Here is a 17852-nt window from a genome sequence, read left to right as displayed (position 1 = left end):
CTGGCGTCGGGGCTTGTCTTCTGCATCACACGTGGAAAGACAAACCATAAAGGTGTCGAACTCTATGCGACAGCTTATCGACATAAGCTGTTCTTAAGGTGCACCGTGGGCGGGTTTGCATTTTATATGCTAGAACGGTTCCAAGTAAATGATGCCGTCAGCCTTGACGCGAGCGTATGATTTTTTCTCATTCAATTACACGAAGTGACATATATCCTTATTTTTTTTTTTTTTTTTTTTTTTTTTTTTTCCCTATTGTAGGTGTTCAAGGAGCCTCTTCTCAATTTTGCGGACCCTGACGAGTGGTACAGCATCAAGGTGCTAACAGGGGGTGGCACAAGCCAAGAACGGTTAGAGAACCGAAAGGAAGCGCTTGTTGGCCGAACCCAAATGAGCACTACGGCGGCTGTAATGCGTGCCTGCGACGTGCATTCGGCCCAAATTACGCACTCTGGTCGATATGCAGGGGTCTCGGAAGCCTACGAAAGAGGCTTAAGCCTGGACGATATTCCACTTGGGAAGGTAGCTACAAGAGGCAGAAAACTGTTGGCTGCATCCTTGAGCCAAAAGAGGCTGAGAAAATACAATGTACAAGCAATCCATTGTCGTGAAATTTGTGATATTCCAAGGTGTTTAGCATAAGTATCATCCAGAAAAAAGCATTATCGTCAACACTATTAACAAGACAAAACACCATCAAAGCGCTATCAAAGCATTTTTAACTCGACTCGGCTACCAACGCACTATAGCAGAAATAATTGAATACTTCATCAATATAAAAACTGTCTTAATCATTAACACTGTCTCTACCATAAAAAGATTTTGTCTATTTCGCTTCACAAATCCATTTTGTGGAAAAAGATTTGTGAAGCGAAATATAAAAATTTTGTGACTTGGTATCCTTCTGTGTCCACCTGTGTCCGCCTGTGTCCATCTGAATGGACACAGGTGAGCAATTTCGTTTCACAATCTATTTGATGGTGGTCAGACAAAAGAGATTCGCTAATGTCACGTTTTGCTTTCGAGCATTTGTCACTCATAGTTTGGCAGAGTGGGGTTGTTGTACAACTCATATCCCAAGACTACATTGCACACAAAGCTGATTCATTGGAACTAACGGGGCCTACCATGACACTAGTGTGAAAATCCACAAGTTTACATGGCTATGGCCCAAATACTCGTTGTTGAAAATGTTTTGAAAAAAGCCCTTCCGCGACCCCTATATAATTCTCTTGTACACGAGTTATGCTGTCTCATAAATAACACTTGCATTAAGTATGGGCACTGATTTATTGTCCTTCTTAGAATGAAGCTATGCATTGCTTTTTTTGGCGTTTGGTTTGGTTGACCTGATCAGGGGCGGCGGCGGTGCACCCCCAGCTACGAAGATGGAAGAAGCCATAACAGGCTCGTCTACACTCAAGATATCACCCTGTGCTCCTTCTGCCAAAGAAACCATCGTTGGAGGGTGAGTTATAGGCGCCGAATCCAGAGACGATCCCGCCAATGTGCGCCTGTCGCCATGCAATCCAAAAGAATACTCTTCTTTATCGTCCGTGCGTTCAAGGTATTCCTCAGTCCCCATTGTAGGCAACATGGCACCTATTGTAGCCTTGCGATGAAGACTTGGTTTTACATTCTCGATAGTACTGGGCTTTTGAAGGCGAAGACTTTCTTGACTAGGAGCTTTTGTTACAGAGGGGGTGATGCTCGGATTAGATGCTGCCTCTCGGGCAGCCATAGCAGCTGCTTTGGCACTCGGCAGTGGTTCTAATACGATATCACTTCCAACAATTACTATAGGCGGTTGTTCGTCTTGTTGTTCGTGAAAGTATTCATTCAATTCTTGCTTGTCGTTCTGAAGCCCTTTTCCATCTGACAGAGCATTCCTCATATCAGGATATACTTCACTCTGGTTTGAAGGATGTAGAACTGGAGATACAGCTCGATCGGCTTCAAGATTCTGGAAGCGTTGGTCCTGGTTTTCAAAGGTCATCACCGATTTCAAAAACTCATCGCCAAGATTTAGCTGCAAGAGCTGAATATCATTCGGGGTATCAATAGACTTTGATACTGCTATCCTCTCCTCGGTGATTGCTTGTTGTGTCATTTCTTCATCTTCAGCATCTGGTACGATCTTGAACAGCCCCTGACCTAGTAATGGTCTGGATGCATCGCCTGGCAAGAAGACGTTACATGCATCAGGGGTTGTTGATTTAGGTTGAATAACAGTAGGAGATGAGGTTTGCGGTGGTGGAGGGAAAGAAGCAGACGCTTGCCACTGTCCGATAGTAGGCTGGTACTGATGTACAGGCTGCCCTGATAGTGGCGTTATAGAGGTCGGGGAAGCAGTGTATATCTTATTGACATTGGATGGTATAGGTTGGTATGACTGTGGTTGGGGGGACTGAGCAAGAAGTGGCTGTTGCTGTGGAGGTTGTTGCAAGAATGCAGTCTGGAGTGGCGGCTGATGATGGGGGACAGGAAGGGATAGTGGTACAGAAACTAATCCAGTACCTGGTTGGTAAAAATAGGGTTGACTGGCTGGGGTACTAATGTGTTGGGCAAACGTTCCACTGGGCGGTTGTTGTTGGTATGATGGTTGGTAATGGTGCTGTTGATATTGATATTGCGGCTGATGCTGGTGATGGTCAGTTTGCCCAATGATTGTTGTGTTGGCTATATCTCCTGGCTGTGTATTGCTTGTTGGCGGCTGTTGCTGGGTAAAGTTTTGAGCAGTTGCTTGATAGAGCGGGGGAAGAGGCAGAGGACCCGTTGGTGGTAATGAGCCACTCTGGTGAGTAGGAAAAGAGGAGCCACTGTGTGGTGGGAACATTCCTGTTGCTGGAGAGCCTGCTCTGACTGAACTTGACGGGGAGTTCATGGCTCTGAGCTGCGCTTGATGTAATTGAGTAATGTTTCGGACATCTGGCACTGCCACTGTTGGTGCATCCTTTGCCTTAGGCTCTCTATTGATAGCCTTGCGCGTTTTAGAAATCAGATTTGAGAGAAGTTGTGGGACACCTCCTCGTCCCTTTTCATCATCATTATCATCGTTACTGCTACCACCATATTGACCTTTGGGTTTCTGAGCAACTCGGCCGGCGACCATCATGCGCCTGCGTCTCTTCTTGAGCAGAAACATACCTCCGGCAACAGAGCAAACAAGAATGAAAAGTAATCCAACAATGAGTCCAGCAATAGCACCACCACTTAAGCTTCCACCACTGCCATTGTTGTTACTGTTATTTGTGTTGTCGTCTTGAAATGTGGGCAGAGTTGTATTTGATGTAGTGCGAGGTCTAGAGCGCCTTGAGGTTGTGGCAGAAGTAGTAGCTCGTATAGCTGAGGAGGATGGTCGTATTATAGTGGTGCGTGGTGATGGAAATGGAGGTGGAATTGGAGTAGCCATTATGTTATAATGGAATGTGTGAGGTGAGCAATAACAAAAAAAAAAAAGTATTCGATCAGCCCTGAAATCAACAAAAAAAAAAAAAAAGAATGAATGGCAAACGGTCTGTGTACTTTCAAGATAGCCTATGAATGTAAACGATAGTATAGAGCATGATTAGAGTGGAGTACTAATTATTTTTTTTGGCGACCACGAGGTTTTGTGCTCTGCCACATTCAGCCTTGCGGCATTATCATTATTTGCAGGCATTCTGTGTAAATGATGGAGATTTGTGGAGAGAGTTGAGGGATGTTGGCTATTGGCGTTGACGGATGGCTGTAGACCTGACTCTACTTTTGATCCATCTATTAAAAACTTTATGTCGTGTTTGTCCGCCACAACGCGTTCTTCATCCCCTGTTTGAATTTTTAGTTTCCTCTGAAGAAGTAGCACCGTTTCACGTTTCATCGTGTTCGCTGCAATAAGACGTTGTGTTGGGAGGGGCTTCTGTGGGCGTATTTGTGTGTGACGGTTGCTCCTCGCTTTCACACTGTTCTTTAGGTGTTTCGGGATTCCGAAAGTGGTGCGTCTGACACCAAGTAATGGATCGAGCTGAACAAGATCAAAAAGATCTTTATTTGTGCCTTTTTTCTTGTCTTCCGATCCGATCTTCATCCATTACCAACTGAATTCATTTCACAGGAGTCCACAGTTTGACTCTGTTCTCTTTAATGTTTCGCACTAATGCACTCTCTGGGCTGTTGACTAGGACGCTTGCCAGAACCACTGCGCACTCAGCTATGGCTCCGGCGCATGTCCTGTCTGCACGTCCTTTCAGCACTAATAAAAAAAATCTTTGCATCGGGTTAAACTCTGCAACTACTCAATCATTAATGGCCAGATTCGCAGCACAGCATCAGCACAATGTACGATCTACTGCACTCATGCTCAGAGCTCGTTTCCAGTCCACAATTGCAGCTTCTACCTCTCATAGTGCGGCAAACACTGCAGTGTCTGCTACTTCAGCATCTGTAGCGAAGGCTACACCAGATGTAGTAGTCAAACCTATTGTGGGTTATTGGATGCTGACAATCAGCGCCATGACATTTGGTATCGTAGTCGTTGGAGGCATGACCCGCTTGACCGAGAGTGGCCTGTCAATTGTCGAATGGAACTTGATCAAGGGTATGAAACCTCCTCGCTCTCAAGAAGAGTGGAATGAAGAGTTTGAAAAGTATAAACAGTTTCCCGAATACAAAATGTAAGGCAATCCCAGTGTGTGTACCTTTATGTATGAATATGATTGACAGTAAAACATCGTTGATTTGGTTATTCCATTTGTTTAATGTGATTCATCTATACACTGCCAGCTTGAATCGTGGAATGACTCTTGAAGAATTTAAGCGTATCTTTTACTATGAATGGTCGCATCGCATGTTAGGCCGTGCAATTGGTGCAGCCTTCATCTTACCTGGTCTTTACTTTGCTGCTCGAGGAATGCTCACTAAGAATATTGCTCGTCGATCCTTGATTATTGGTGGACTTATTGGCTTTCAGGGCGCTTTAGGATGGTATATGGTCAAGTCCGGACTGGATGAGCAATTGATGAATACTCCTGGCGCTACACCAAGAGTCTCACAATACAGACTGGCTGCTCATCTTGGAAGCGCGTTTTTGATCTACACTGGAGCCTTCATGACTGGTTTGAAGATTTTGACTGATTACAAAGTTTCCAAGGGCGGATACGAAGTAAGTGTGGTCTTGCACACCAAACCCTGTACCAAGTTTTCAATAGTCTCATCTGTGAAAGATTGTCTACGATACCTACAATATGGTACTAGGACTAATTTGTGTTTTTTGGTGGTAGAGCTTGGCTGCTGCACTTAACAACCCTGCTTTGAAGCGCTTTAAGGGTGCTGCACATGGAATCGTTGCCCTTGTCTTCTTGACAGCTATTTCTGGAGCCTTTGTCGCTGGTCTCGATGCCGGTTTGATTTATAACGAGTTTCCCCTTATGGGTGGTCGTTTGATGCCTCCTGTGAATGAACTCTTTGATGAGAAGTTTGTCCGTCAAGGCGAAAATCCCAAACTCGGCCTTTGGAGGAATATGTTTGATAACCAAGTTACTGTCCAGTTCAATCACCGTGTCCTTGTAAGTTATTATGTCCGCTCTTATAAATTGGTCGATAAAAAAAAAAAAAAAAAAACCTTTGATTGAAAAAAATTATCTTTCGTGGTTTGATATATTCATGCATGAATGAAATTTGGATAGGCTACTACAACCTTTACTGCTGTTTCGTCTCTGTTCTTGTACTCGCGTGGATTGTCTCTGCCCCCCCATGTCCGTCTCGGCGTCAATGTACTGATGGGAATTGCTTGTTGTCAAGTTGGTCTTGGTATTGCCACATTGCTCTACATGGTCCCTGTTTCTCTTGGCACCGCACATCAAGCCGGTTCTTTGACTCTACTGACTTCAGCACTGTATCTCATGCACAGCATGAAAAAACTTCCTATTGCCAAGAAGATTCCTTTAAAATAGAACATATAGACTCATTTTATCTTTTTCTTTGCATGGACTCACGTACTCTTCTCACTTTCATAATGTCCGTGTATGCTATTAAACTTCATCTCTCCTATTACAATGCTCTCAAATGGATGTGAAAATCATTCCTCTGCCTCCCTCTTCTATTGGCTCGTCATTTTCCCAGGACTCCATCCGCAGTTGGAAGGTACACGCAACACAGTCATCTCAATAAAAGGGGCTTCGAGTCAGCGTAGGATATTCAACAAAACAACTCCCTATTCTTCTACTTTTCACAATTCTTCGTTCAACGACAATCTTCTTCTCATTCGCTCGATCACGGCCCACATCAGTACTAGGAATTGCCCGACCTCTGACTTTTCAGATCAAGGACTTCTCTCTGATTCAGTTAAACTCTTCACGAGCATTCCATCTCGCCCCGTGCAATCGATTCAAAAGTAATATGGAGTCAACAACTAAGACCGTGTCGCCTATCGACAAACAGCTTGCTCGCTTCAAAGAGATTGAAGTTGGAGGTTCTCAATACCTTGACCGACTTACCGCTGGTGATCGTGAGGCTATCCCTCTTTTGGTTCAGGTGGGTAAATTGCTTGACCAGATTTATATCCGTCAACGCTGGTCCGGTAATGAGGCATTGCATTCCTACATCCACAGCCAAAATCCACGCGACCCCAAGTTGGATCTTGGTCTACAACTGTTCAAAGGCCCCTGGGGTCTGAATGAGGAGAGGTTTATAGACTCAATCAAAGAGCGAGGCGATGATGGCAACATCCATGAAAAGATTCATATCCCTCATCATCCTCCACCACATGGAAATTTCTACCCTGATGGTATCAAAAGGGAAGAATATCTAGATTGGGTTGCTGGACTAGAGGGTCAAGACAAGTTGAACGCTGAGAGTTATTATCATGTGGTCAAAAGGGATGCTACGACCGGTAAGCTGTACTCGGTATCCTACTCAAATGAATACAAGGAATTTTTGGTCCCTGCTTCCAAGCTACTAAAGCAAGCCGCCGACCTTGTCAGTGATGAGTCGCTTGCAAAGTTTTTGAAATCCAGGGCTGAGGCATTTATCACCAACGAGTATACTGAGTCCGATGTCGACTGGTTGAGGATTAGCAAGGAGTCAGCTCTCGATGTTACCTGTGGACCGTATGAGGTAACAAGATAAGGTCTTAGAAATATATACGATATGGAAGGGTTTTTTCCTTTTTTTAACAAGGCTTTTCTTACTCGCATCGAATAGAACTACACTGATAAAATGCTCAACGTCCGCACAGCCTATGAGTTTTTCTTGAACGCCCGAGATTTCGATTCTTCTGCTATCTTGGCCAAGTTTTCTAGTCGCTTACAAGATATGGAGGATCAGATGCCTGTTGATGAGCTCTACAAGGCCAAAGGCCTTTACCCTCCTGCCATCATCACTGTTAATCAGCTCTATTCAGGAGGAGACGTTGCTGTGCCCATGACTGCTGCCTACAACCTGCCTAATGATGAAGCCCCCATCAAGATCGCAGGTTCCAAGCTTGTAATCATTAAGAACGTTCAGGAAGGCAAATTTGAAAAAGTTCTCCGCCCAATTGCTCAACAGGTTTTGGATTCTGATCAGCTTGGGAAGGTGGAATTCGAGGCTTTCTTCCAGCACGTACTTATGCATGAAGTGGCCCATTCATTGGGACCTCACTTCTTGGTTCGCGATAAGGCCAAAAAGGTCCGCACCGCTTTGGAGGAATACCATGCTGCAATGGAAGAAGCTAAGGCCGGTATGGACTCCCTAGACTGCTATATAGAAATATATATTTGACAAGTTTGTGTAGATTATTAGTATACTAATGAGATCCATCTTGTTCTACTACACAATATAGACATTGCGGGGCTGTATGCAGTCGGTTTGCTGCTCAAGGATGGTACATTGTCCGGTAATCCCGATGCTGAATCGTTTTACATTACATACCTTGCCTCAGCTTTCCGCTCCATCCGTTTTGGCATTACGCAAGCTCATGGTTTGGGTCAGGCTATGCAGTTTGAATATATTAAAGAGCAGGGTGGGTTTTCCTACAATACCGAGACGCGTAAGTTCCGAGTTGTCATGGACAAGATTGAGGGAGCTGTACGCTCTTTGACAACGCGCATCCTTGTTCTCCAAGGTGATGGTGACAAGCAGAAAGTCAAGGAGTTTGTAGATAAATACGGAGTTATCTCACCTGAGGTTAAGGAAGCCTTATCAACCCTCGAAGATCTCGGTGTTCCTGTGGATGTCTATCCCAAGTACCGAATCCTTGAGGATGGTACCATTTAAGATAATGAAAAAGTACATATTGCTTTCATCAGCAACTGTTGAGACGGTTGTCTTCAAGAGAGACGAATAAATATTGCAATCATTAATTTCTAACTAAAAGGGATATATTGCTTAATTTAATTAACTATACATACACTCCCTTATACCTGGGCCATTACCACCCGTCATTGTTGCTAAAGATCTTTGAGATCTTCTTGCTCGGCCGATTTCCAACATGACCCATCCTCTTGGGATTGTGCAGCTTCTCGATCAGCCTAGATGTACTAGGCTTAAACTCGATAAAATCTTCCCACTCAGCTTCGTTGATCTTGATATACTCTGTGTCCCCCAAGCCAATTCTGTCTATGAAGGCTTCTTGACGTTTTTTCCTAGAAAAACGCGTTTCGATGATACTTTGCGACTCAACTTTTTGCTTCTCATTCCTTTCATTCTCTCCGTCTTCGCTTAGATCTATAGGAGAAGTGGAGGAAGATATGCAGGATTTTCCGACCGTCTGTGTGTTCACTATGGGGAATGTCCCATCGACGAGTTCAAAGGAACGCCCCTGTTGGGAACTATCAACGCTGCCTCCCACCACAGGATTACAACTATTTGCGAAACCCATTCTTTCCAAAAAACTTGTAGACACTGCAGGCCGACTTTCTACACCAAAGGCTGCAATATATTTATCTGCAGATTCTAGGATCAACTTTCGATCCGTATTTCCAATCCTGGGGCCTATTGTCAAATCTAATATGCCGCAGGTTCATGATATCGAGGTGAGTGCCTTTTAATTTTCAGAATGAGGAGACTTTGTCTTTGTCTTTTTTTTTTTTTTTTTTTTTTAAAAAAAAAATTACGATATTTCAATTAAACTTACTGTATCCTAGAAAGGCTGTGTAGGCGTCCTTGATTAGCTTTTCACCTACTTTTGAGGCTGCTCTCTTGAACCCACGGTCTAAATTCTCGCCTCGTATCACGCTCTGCCAATCATCATATTTATGATCCTGCTTTACAGCCTCATAAAGAGGCGATGGCTTGAGTTGGTGCTCAATGAAACCTTGATCCAACTCCCCAAGGATCAACACGCCTTCACCATACTGTTCATTCTGATTCTTTACACCGCGCCCCGTCCTACCTATACGGTGGATATAGTGGTTGATAGAAAGAGGCGCTCCTACTTGTATGATCAATCCGACGCCAGGATAATCTACACCTCTTGCAGAGACGTCAGACGTAAACAATACTGCGGGTGTCTTAATATTCTTAAAATTACGACTCGTTAGAGTTCTCTCACGCTGACTTTTTTCAGAGTGAATTTCAAATATCGAAAGCTCCTTGCCCATAGACAAGGCTGCAAACACCTTAGCATAGAGCTGGGCCCCTCGCGTTGTCGGTAAGAAGACCATGATCTTATTGCTCAATGCGGAAGACGATGTTAATGGCAAGAGTGTAGATGTGGAAGGTGAAGTATATTTGTTACTGGCCTTCTTGGACTTTACACCTTGCATAGATGATGTTGTGGGTGTTTTCAAGCTCTCTTGGTGCCTCAAATCCATATCACTAAGCAAATAGTCGTTGATGACTCGACGTACGAGAGCAACGTGTGCCTGATATGGTGCTAGACAATATCTTTGGCGGGTCGAGAGGTTCAAATTGATTTCCGAGGTACCCACAGTATCAATCATAATCGGTCGTCGTTGCTTCTTTGTCTTCTGCTGCAGGATTATTTCCATAAGTGGATCTAACTTGGAATCAAGGGTCGCAGAAAATAAGAGTGTTTGACGCTCTTGAGGCAGGACTCGTAAGATGCGATCAAGTTCAGTGCGGAAGCCCAGTTCTAGCATCGTGTCTGCCTCGTCTAATACGAGCTATACATATTACAAAGAAAATGAAAAAAAAAGGGGGAGGCACCTTTTAGATTGTCTACATATATCTACGATCAAAAAAAAAAAAAAAAAAAAAAAAAAAAATATCGAATGACTACGCACCACTTTGCAGGCGACAGTTTTGTCCGCAAACTCTCTATCGTCCAACAAGTCATTCAGTCGCCCAGGAGTTGCTACAATAAATTCGACAGGCTCTTTGGCAATTCTATCAAGCTGTTTTCTTTTACTCTCTCCACCAACGAGGTGCTGCACGCCGTAACCGAGAGGTTCGAGTAACTTTTGTGCCTCGTCTGAGATCTGTAGAGCTAACTCGCGTGTAGGTGCCACAATCAGGCATCCAATTTGCCCACTCATCTTTATGCGCTTCATTATCTCCATGTCTGCTGCCATCAACGATTCTAAAGCCGCTACCAGAAAAGCAAGTGTCTTTCCTGTTCCAGTTTTGGCCTTCACGAGCAAATCTTGCGTTGTAGGAAGGATAGAAAGGACATTAAACTGTACTTTAGACATGGAGTCAAAACCAAATGCTGATTGTATTGCCTCTAAAATGGTTGGTTGTATATTGACCATATCCGAGAATGGGCGTGAATATTCCAAGTAGGGTGCTGGTTCAGTTGATACAGTTGCTACTTTTGGTAGAATCGACAGATCTGGATTTAACCTGCTTTGTACTGCACTATTTAATCGATATTGAGCCAATCTTGTTGGCAAGCAGTTCATCATCGGTGTTGTTACACAGTGGGGTGACGAAGCCCTAATTCTCTTATTAAGAGAGTTTTGTGCACATCGTAGCTGACTATGGAGTAAACAAGCCCGCTGTGTACTGATCGAGTATCGTCGAATAGCCTCATATTTACCGAATCTAAATGCGTTACAAGTGGGAAGGTATTGAGTGGTAAGCACCGCCCATGAGTGCTTTTGTTGTCTGATGGTGATCCATGACTTGCGAGGAAATCCTGAGCATGATTGCATTGTGATGAGTTCCTTTCCGAAATTTGACCAAGGACCGATACTTTTATCGTTAAAAATTGCCATGCGGCTTAGCGCATGAAAGGGAAACCATCTTTAATCAAGTAATTTGCCCTTGCACAGGTGCGATTCCATCGATTACAGCCTCCTTGAAGGCAGACGCAAAATCTGCTTGTTGGGTCGGTAAGAAAGTGGCTCTCACTCTTATCCAGCCGAACCATTCGCGCAGTGGGAAGAGCTGGTAAGGGTCCGTATAAATAAAGTTGTGTAACCTTTCCTTCAAGACCACATGTCGCATTAATGTCTTTGTGTATGGGACATGTCGCTCATGTGTGTTTGTATAGGATCAAAGCTACAGGAAAAGTAGTGCTAATCCCTTTCAAATAGATTCATATACTTTTCGGTTGACTCTTGTTTCTACAACAAGAAGGATTGTAGCTTTACTGCTCATTATGAGCTCTTTAGTCTGAGGGATCCTCATTATGCTTGCTGCACCGTTTTATGACCAGTTTTGATCCAGATGTCTTGCACTCAATTGAAAGAGTGGCGTTTAGATTTGTGTACACCTCAGATGCAGTACGTTTCAGTTTACGGATTCGCTCCCGTTAATCTTGTTCTCAGTGGATACAATAGGTTCTACAGCAGGGGTTGTAGAATTCCTGTTCGCAGATCCTTGTTTAGCCAACATGTTCTATGCTTGGCCTTTGATATACGGAGGGTGCGCTCGTGCAACTAACCTGCGTCTGCTTTGACTTCACCTCCAGCTGTTAATACATCCTTTGCATTTTGACGATCCACTAACAGCCATGCCTGGGGGTAATCAGAAGTCGAAAGCCAAGATCATTAAGCCACATGCCTGTGGGTTCAATCTAATCAAGATTTAAATATTCGAGTACTGCAGATCTGGGTATTCAACAGTAATGGGATTGTGACTGTTTGGTAAAACATTCTTCCACAATCCCAACGAAACATACAAGTGAAAAGCAAACATTTTATGGCGAAAATAAAAAAGAAATTGTAGAGTGATAAAAACCGACGACGGTTTTGAAAGTGCTATGAATAATGGTTCCTGTTGCATCTTGCTTCTTCAGATTTACTGGGCCTTGGCAGCAGCACGAACAGGATCAAAGTAAGGGTGCTCCATTGCCTCTGCTGCAGTCAAGCGCTCCTGATGGTCATAGCGAAGAAGCTTGTCCAAAAAGTCAATCGCAGCATTCGAGACAAAACGCTGGTTCTCCGGTGTGACAAATTTACTCCATGGCTTGCGAGGATATCTTCCGAGAATATCATCATATTGCACATCCAGTTCTAAATCATATTTTTCAAGATATGCAAATAGCTCGTTCGTTCCAAGGACTCGAGCAATTTTAACAAGCTGATCGTAGTTGTCGTGTCCATGGAAAAATGGCTCCTTACGGAAAATCTGAAAATAAACAATCGTCGTACATCAATGATCTGGTTCCTTCAAAAAAAAAAAAAAAAAAAAAAAAAAAAAAAAAGTGATATTTGCATAATCATACCATGCTTGCAAACATTGCACCCAAGCTCCACATGTCGAGGGAGTAATCATATTCTTGGAAATCCACCAATAACTCTGGTCCCTTGAAGTAGCGCGATGCAACACGAACGTTATACTCTGTACCGGGATGGTAGAATTCTGCCAAACCCCAATCAATTAAACGGAGCTAGGGCAGAATAAAATAAATTCGAAGAGTATCAGATCAATGACTTCGGTCAAAGAAAGCTAGACTACTTGGACTAATAAATAGCTCCAGATTGCATACCTTGCGCTTTTCGTGCTCGATCATTACGTTGTGGGGCTTGACATCACGGTGCATGATGCCCTTAGAATGGCAGAAATCCAAAGCCTACATGAACAGACATAACATGAAGGATAGATGTTAATCTTTATCTAAAAACATGTATGAATCAAGGTCCATACGACACTATGATCTAAAATCATGTCGCAATGATGATGGAGATCGAAGATAGAAAGTGCTTGTATAGTTTTTTTTTTCTTTCCTTTCTTTTTTTACCTTGAGCAACTCGAAAATATAATAGCGCACATCAAAATCGGTGAACTTAGGGTAAAGGATCTTGAAGTCGGTATTGTTGACACACTCAAAGATCAATGAGGGTGTCTTTGACTATGGATGATGAGACAGTGTATGTTTTGCTGGTTAGTGCTGATCTTCTACAGATGTTACATCCTGTTTCTTAATGTTAACCACTCCTATGTACTTTAGGACAATGTGATTTTCTAATATCCACTACTTGAGGTGATGAATGGATCACCAACCCTACAATTTCATATCCAGTATGACATGATAATCAAAGCCGCCAACCAAATATGTCTTGTGGAGATAGCCTCTTTGATGTTCCTTCACTTCTCTTACCTGAGGATCACGAACGACATCGAAAAGTGTGATAACATTGGGACCGCCAGCAAGATTCTGGAGGATCTTGATCTCACGTTTGATTTTCTTTTTCTTAACGGGCTTCAAGACTTTGATACAGCACTTCTCGTTATTGACAGTGTTAAAGCCCTCAAAAACCTCTGAATACTTTCCACGACCGACCTTGCGAATGATCTCGTAGTTATCTTGAACCCTATTATCATTATATGCACACCAATAAAGGGAGAGAGTATTAGCATAATGAATATACAAGAAAGAGCCGAGAAATGTTGAGATGAAGAGTCATTCAGTACTAGAAAAAGGAAAAAAATCATATCCATGATATAAACTGTGCATGCACTCTCATACTCCTTATGGTACAGGTCTGAACTGTTTGTTCATTTGCCAAGACCACCGAGCGCCAAGGTAGTCGAGGAAGCATTGCAGCATTGCTCATTGACAGCGATGATGTAGAAATAAAAACCTCGCCACCTTCATCACAATTGCCGTGATGGATGTAGTGTCGTTTGTTTGTATACTCTGGATGTTTTATTGAGGTGGAGCAAACTTACCCCCACTGGACCTGAAGATTGTCATAGTCCCAGTACTCCTTCTGGTACGACTCGTTAACGTTAGCGTACACACGTGCAACGCTTCCGGTAGGCATTGTATATGTCTATTTAGGAAGGCAGTGATGGGAGATTATACACTTGGAATCGCTGTTCCAGAGGCACAGAGTGCGACTAACGAATGAATCGGAATAGTTGGGATGGCGTCTAGTGAACAAGACGTTGGAAAAGAAGTGAAAGAGAGAGGAAGAGGAGAATGGGTTGGTGTAAAAAAAAAATAAAAAAAAATATAAAAAGTGCCGACGCAGTCGAGTATAAAGACAAGACGAACGCACAAAAAAAAATAAAAAATAAAAAAAACAAGCATAAAGATATGCTCATTGGATTGGTTCACTCAAATTGCCGTTGCACGTGATATCAACAATAACAAAACACATTATTACTACCACACATATCCACATAACATGTGTATATAATATGCATTTTATAATCTTTGTTTATTCCTGTGTCGATTCAAACGCCTGAGTTTAACTTGGCATTGATGAGGAATTCATCGTTTATTTTTTATTTTTCTTTCCTATCTTTATGCAGATACTTTTGATCAAAAAAAAAAAAATTTCGCATGGAATTGACAAATTTCATTTGCCACCAAATGTATTGCTCGAATTGAGAAAATCAGCCACCAAATCGATTCAATTATCGCTCTAATTAAAATATGGATTCTCGACCCAAATGTTTCTGCAGGCGACACGAACGCCAATCGCACGAGCCAAGCTCTGCTCTGAATGGAACTGTACCATTTTTTTTCTTCTTAAAACGACTGCAAATACAACTAGACTCAGAGGTAGCCTTTAAACTAGCTCTTCCTTCATCACTTTCTTCCACTTCACTTTCACACACCCCAAAAATGCCTCATAGCATCCAGAACCATTCTGGTAGCGACAGTAATTTCAGAGCCTATTCTAGCGTATTCAACTCCACCTACGATACAAGTCCATCATCTTCTTCAAGCGATACAAACAGGGATCAGTCTTTCCACCATTCATTGCCCCGAACTGGCGTTGCATCTAATATATCCTTTAACGAATTAACATCACGAATGCCACACCATCCGCTACCACAGCCCCAACAAAATACTGAAAATGGCAACCATTATAACACGAGCTACAGTGGCCATCACATATCGAACAGTAACCGCAACAGCAGCAATGGACCTCAGCCCAAGATAGTCTATCGCATGGATTGTCGATACTGCTCTGCAGTAATCTGTCTACGAGGCATGAGGGCCATGCTCTTGGCGGACACTTCAATAGAGCTCTACTCGACCGATCACCCACCAGGATCGTATGTTAATGATCCGTCATCTATTTAATCATTTCTGCCTATTTTTTTTTATTTATTTTTCTAGCTATTTTTTTCTTTTTTCTTTTTTTCTAGGGTCCAGCTAATTGACAAAAGTTACACAACACCGAACTGCAAATGTAAGATTCGAGATGTTGCCTGCCGCGTCTGTGGAAATGTTGTCGGCTATCATATTGCACAGCCTTGCCAGCAATGTCTTAAAGCCCCCAACAACGGCCATTTTTGGATGTTTCACGCAGAGGAGGTGATAGGCCATGGGCGTGTAAATATGGATCTTAACAAATTGGCTCAAGAGCTGATCAGACTACTAGCTTCAAAGCGGCCACATGGCTCAGATTATAACGCAAGCCGAGAGCATGCAGATCCTTCCAATACATTTCATCCATATTACTCTACAACTAGGCCGACATCATTCCTCGGGGCACAAAGACTCCGGAACCCTGTACACCAGCCAGAGCAGTCAATAGCGACAACGAATTCATCAAGTCCTGTGACACCCAGATTATCCACTTATATGCCTAATAATCCCACGACCGTTATGCCTTCAATACCCCTAGTTCCTGATAGCATAGTTAATAGGCAAATTAGCACGGCATCTAGTGTCCTGGAAAAGCTTTCAGTTTCTCAGTTCTTAAAGCCTGTGACGTGGGACCAACTTCCGCATCCAGATCTCGACATTGACTTGGATCCTAGCGCATTGGATGACGAGCCATTTTTTGCCGAACAATGGACAGATATGGTTATGAGGACAGCTGAGGCTGCCGCTGCGAATATGTGGCTGGCTTTAGGACAAGAGAAGGAAGAAGAGCGTTATCTAGAGAGGATGGCAGGGTACTACACAATCCCACAAGCAAATGGTAGAAAGGATGGTGAAAGCGGTGGTGGGTTCGAATGCGAGATAGCAATGGAGGAAGGGCATCGCGAGAGTGTTGAGCAACTCGTTGACCAAATCGATGGGTTCAGCCTTCCATCCTCGTTGCCAGTCGCGGAAGACCACAAAAATGAGGAAGATCAAAATGTTGTTAATAATATTGAGCATGTTGGTATTTCGGGTGAAGAAAGAGGGCTTGTGCTTCGACAGCAGGATGCGCAGCCAAATGCGCTTTTAGCACCATGGCAGGAAGACATTTCATTGTGCCCACCTTCCGCTTCAGCCGTATCTGATCGTAATGTCGGCCTAGGTCACCATGGATCAATCTCAATGTCAACTGCAGATAGCAGACAGTACAGGTCTTGGCCAGCATTTGCCTTGAGCTCAGTCATGGCTGCGAGAGCTGCAGCCTCTGCTGCAGCTGCGGATGCTACGTCCGCTGTCAACAGTTTATTGTACGCTAGGCGCGTTCGGCGTGACTACGACATGATGTGCCGGTAGATGGCTCTTATATTAATCCATTGAAAAGCATGGAGAAATATAGTTATTTGCTACCTTGTGTTTGTTACTGGCATTCTTGAAATTGAGCTTGCATAGAATCTTAATTAAAAGAGAGCCAGTCAGAAAAAACCACATTGCAGCTCTCTCTTCCTTTCACTACGCCTATTTCCTCAAGTCCCAGACACAGAGACCCTTCATGCATATCGTTCTTCCAGGGTTGGCCTATTTGGCCTTGTTTGCAAGTGCAACAATTGCAATTCCTGATATTGATGAAGGTAAGGAAGAATGTAGTTAAAATCCATTCCAGCAGACATACTCATCTAACGCATGCAACATTCACACTTCTTTTATGATGGGCCGTCATCTAGAATTTCAAAAAGTCACTTGCGGATCTTCCATCAAGCTAACACATGAAAAATCGCATTTCAAGTTGCACTCGCATCAGATTCCTTATGGCACTGGTTCAGGGCAACAATCTATCACGGCAGTCCCTGGCAAGGACGATACAAACTCGCTTTGGCGAGGTATGGGCCTCCAAGTTAGATATGAGCTAGACACATCTAATCTACTCTCTTGGGAGCAACACTGACATTTTTCTTTTGTTAAATTTTCAATGCGTCCAATAGTGATGGCTCAATTGGGCCACACTTGCGATCGTGGCGAGCCTGTGCCATGTGGAAGCGTTGTTCGATTGAAGCACGTCAACACCAAGAAGTTTCTCCACTCTCATCATCATCATTCACCCATGTCTGGTGGATTGGAAGTCTCTGCCTATGAAGGTCAGGATGATGGCGATAATTGGATTGTAGAATGTACAAACAAGAAGGAGGAATTTTGGATGCGGGAATCGACAATCTACCTTCGACATGCAAATACGGGGACATACTTGAGCAGTTCAACAAGGCATGTCTATGGTAATCCAATCCCAGGGCAGCAAGAAGTCGCTGCTCATCGTCTGCAAAATCAAGGCGAGCAGAATTGGAGTGCACAGGAGGGTATTTATTTCGCAGAGAAGGAGCTATAGCACGATAGAAAATAGAATAATTATCCCATCATTTGCATAAATATGATTCTTACAAATCAA

At 43.3% G+C, this 17852-nt stretch overlaps 8 protein-coding genes across 8 annotated transcripts; 5 read left to right on the top strand and 3 right to left on the bottom strand.

Moving 5' to 3' along the window:
* Positions 1-1237: 1237 nt before the first annotated feature.
* Positions 1238-3467, bottom strand: BCR41DRAFT_361118 (hypothetical protein). Its single transcript, XM_022025467.1, has one exon. The coding sequence runs from the start codon at positions 3410-3412 to the stop codon at positions 1313-1315; it is 2100 nt and encodes a 699-aa protein (XP_021877517.1). The 5' UTR covers positions 3413-3467; the 3' UTR covers positions 1238-1312.
* Positions 3468-4335: 868 nt separating this feature from the next.
* Positions 4336-5930, top strand: BCR41DRAFT_311732 (COX15/CtaA family; the record flags this gene model as incomplete). Its single annotated transcript, XM_022021051.1, has 4 exons — positions 4336-4652; positions 4762-5149; positions 5259-5543; positions 5664-5930. 4 exons carry the CDS (start codon positions 4336-4338, stop codon positions 5928-5930), a joined length of 1257 nt encoding a protein of 418 aa, XP_021877516.1.
* A 445-nt stretch (positions 5931-6375) lies between these two features.
* Positions 6376-8232, top strand: BCR41DRAFT_374073 (hypothetical protein; the record flags this gene model as incomplete). Its single annotated transcript, XM_022026837.1, has 3 exons — positions 6376-7092; positions 7180-7696; positions 7799-8232. The coding sequence occupies 3 exons, from the start codon at positions 6376-6378 to the stop codon at positions 8230-8232; spliced, it is 1668 nt and encodes a 555-aa protein (XP_021877515.1).
* Positions 8233-8367: 135 nt separating this feature from the next.
* On the bottom strand, positions 8368-10980 carry BCR41DRAFT_361116 (P-loop containing nucleoside triphosphate hydrolase protein). Its single transcript, XM_022025466.1, has 3 exons — positions 10203-10980; positions 9092-10082; positions 8368-8961 (listed from the first exon to the last, which is right to left on the bottom strand). The coding sequence occupies exons 1-3, from the start codon at positions 10821-10823 to the stop codon at positions 8387-8389; spliced, it is 2187 nt and encodes a 728-aa protein (XP_021877514.1). The 5' UTR covers positions 10824-10980; the 3' UTR covers positions 8368-8386.
* A 1078-nt stretch (positions 10981-12058) lies between these two features.
* Positions 12059-14338, bottom strand: BCR41DRAFT_361113 (hypothetical protein). The gene is made up of 6 exons (XM_022025465.1): positions 14038-14338; positions 13466-13679; positions 13106-13216; positions 12854-12937; positions 12590-12754; positions 12059-12492 (listed from the first exon to the last, which is right to left on the bottom strand). The coding sequence occupies exons 1-6, from the start codon at positions 14130-14132 to the stop codon at positions 12163-12165; spliced, it is 999 nt and encodes a 332-aa protein (XP_021877513.1). The 5' UTR covers positions 14133-14338; the 3' UTR covers positions 12059-12162.
* A 918-nt stretch (positions 14339-15256) lies between these two features.
* On the top strand, positions 15257-15658 carry BCR41DRAFT_280107 (protein FAM72; the record flags this gene model as incomplete). The annotated part of the gene is made up of 2 exons (XM_022020223.1): positions 15257-15378; positions 15472-15658. Coding segments are annotated over 2 exons (309 nt in total), but the record flags the coding sequence as incomplete, so codon positions are not given.
* Positions 15659-15784: 126 nt separating this feature from the next.
* Positions 15785-16768, top strand: BCR41DRAFT_412843 (hypothetical protein; the record flags this gene model as incomplete). The annotated part of the gene is made up of 1 exon (XM_022029480.1): positions 15785-16768. A coding segment is annotated over one exon (984 nt), but the record flags the coding sequence as incomplete, so codon positions are not given.
* Positions 16769-16912: 144 nt separating this feature from the next.
* BCR41DRAFT_361112 (MIR motif-containing protein) lies at positions 16913-17822 on the top strand. Its single transcript, XM_022025464.1, has 3 exons — positions 16913-17043; positions 17137-17292; positions 17395-17822. The coding sequence occupies exons 1-3, from the start codon at positions 16965-16967 to the stop codon at positions 17790-17792; spliced, it is 633 nt and encodes a 210-aa protein (XP_021877510.1). The 5' UTR covers positions 16913-16964; the 3' UTR covers positions 17793-17822.
* The last annotated feature ends 30 nt before the right edge of the window (positions 17823-17852 follow it).

This window comes from Lobosporangium transversale (assembly GCF_002105155.1).
Source record: "Lobosporangium transversale strain NRRL 3116 chromosome Unknown BCR41scaffold_46, whole genome shotgun sequence".
Classification (NCBI taxonomy): domain Eukaryota; kingdom Fungi; phylum Mortierellomycota; class Mortierellomycetes; order Mortierellales; family Mortierellaceae; genus Lobosporangium; species Lobosporangium transversale.
Note: the sequence above shows the minus strand (reverse complement) of the source record. Positions and strands in the feature narration are given on the sequence as shown.

What these genes read in the sequence shown, in the direction of transcription:
- BCR41DRAFT_361118 (XM_022025467.1), bottom strand. Translation starts at nt 3,412, where the DNA reads ATGGCTACTCCAATTCCACCTCCATTTCCATCACCACGCACCACTATA.
- BCR41DRAFT_361116 (XM_022025466.1), bottom strand. Translation starts at nt 10,823, where the DNA reads ATGATGAACTGCTTGCCAACAAGATTGGCTCAATATCGATTAAATAGT. An exon ending in AAACTGTCGCCTGCAAAGTG is followed by an intron (nt 10,083 to 10,202) that starts GTGCGTAGTCAT and finishes TAATATGTATAG; the next exon opens with CTCGTATTAGACGAGGCAGA. An exon ending in CACAGCCTTTCTAGGATACA is followed by an intron (nt 8,962 to 9,091) that starts GTAAGTTTAATT and finishes GCGGCATATTAG; the next exon opens with ATTTGACAATAGGCCCCAGG.
- BCR41DRAFT_361113 (XM_022025465.1), bottom strand. Translation starts at nt 14,132, where the DNA reads ATGCCTACCGGAAGCGTTGCACGTGTGTACGCTAACGTTAACGAGTCG. An exon ending in ATGTCGTTCGTGATCCTCAG is followed by an intron (nt 13,217 to 13,465) that starts GTAAGAGAAGTG and finishes CATCATCCATAG; the next exon opens with TCAAAGACACCCTCATTGAT. An exon ending in GTGCAATGTTTGCAAGCATG is followed by an intron (nt 12,493 to 12,589) that starts GTATGATTATGC and finishes GTTTATTTTCAG; the next exon opens with ATTTTCCGTAAGGAGCCATT.
- BCR41DRAFT_361112 (XM_022025464.1), top strand. Translation starts at nt 16,965, where the DNA reads ATGCATATCGTTCTTCCAGGGTTGGCCTATTTGGCCTTGTTTGCAAGT. An exon ending in AATTCCTGATATTGATGAAG is followed by an intron (nt 17,044 to 17,136) that starts GTAAGGAAGAAT and finishes GCCGTCATCTAG; the next exon opens with AATTTCAAAAAGTCACTTGC. An exon ending in TACAAACTCGCTTTGGCGAG is followed by an intron (nt 17,293 to 17,394) that starts GTATGGGCCTCC and finishes TGCGTCCAATAG; the next exon opens with TGATGGCTCAATTGGGCCAC.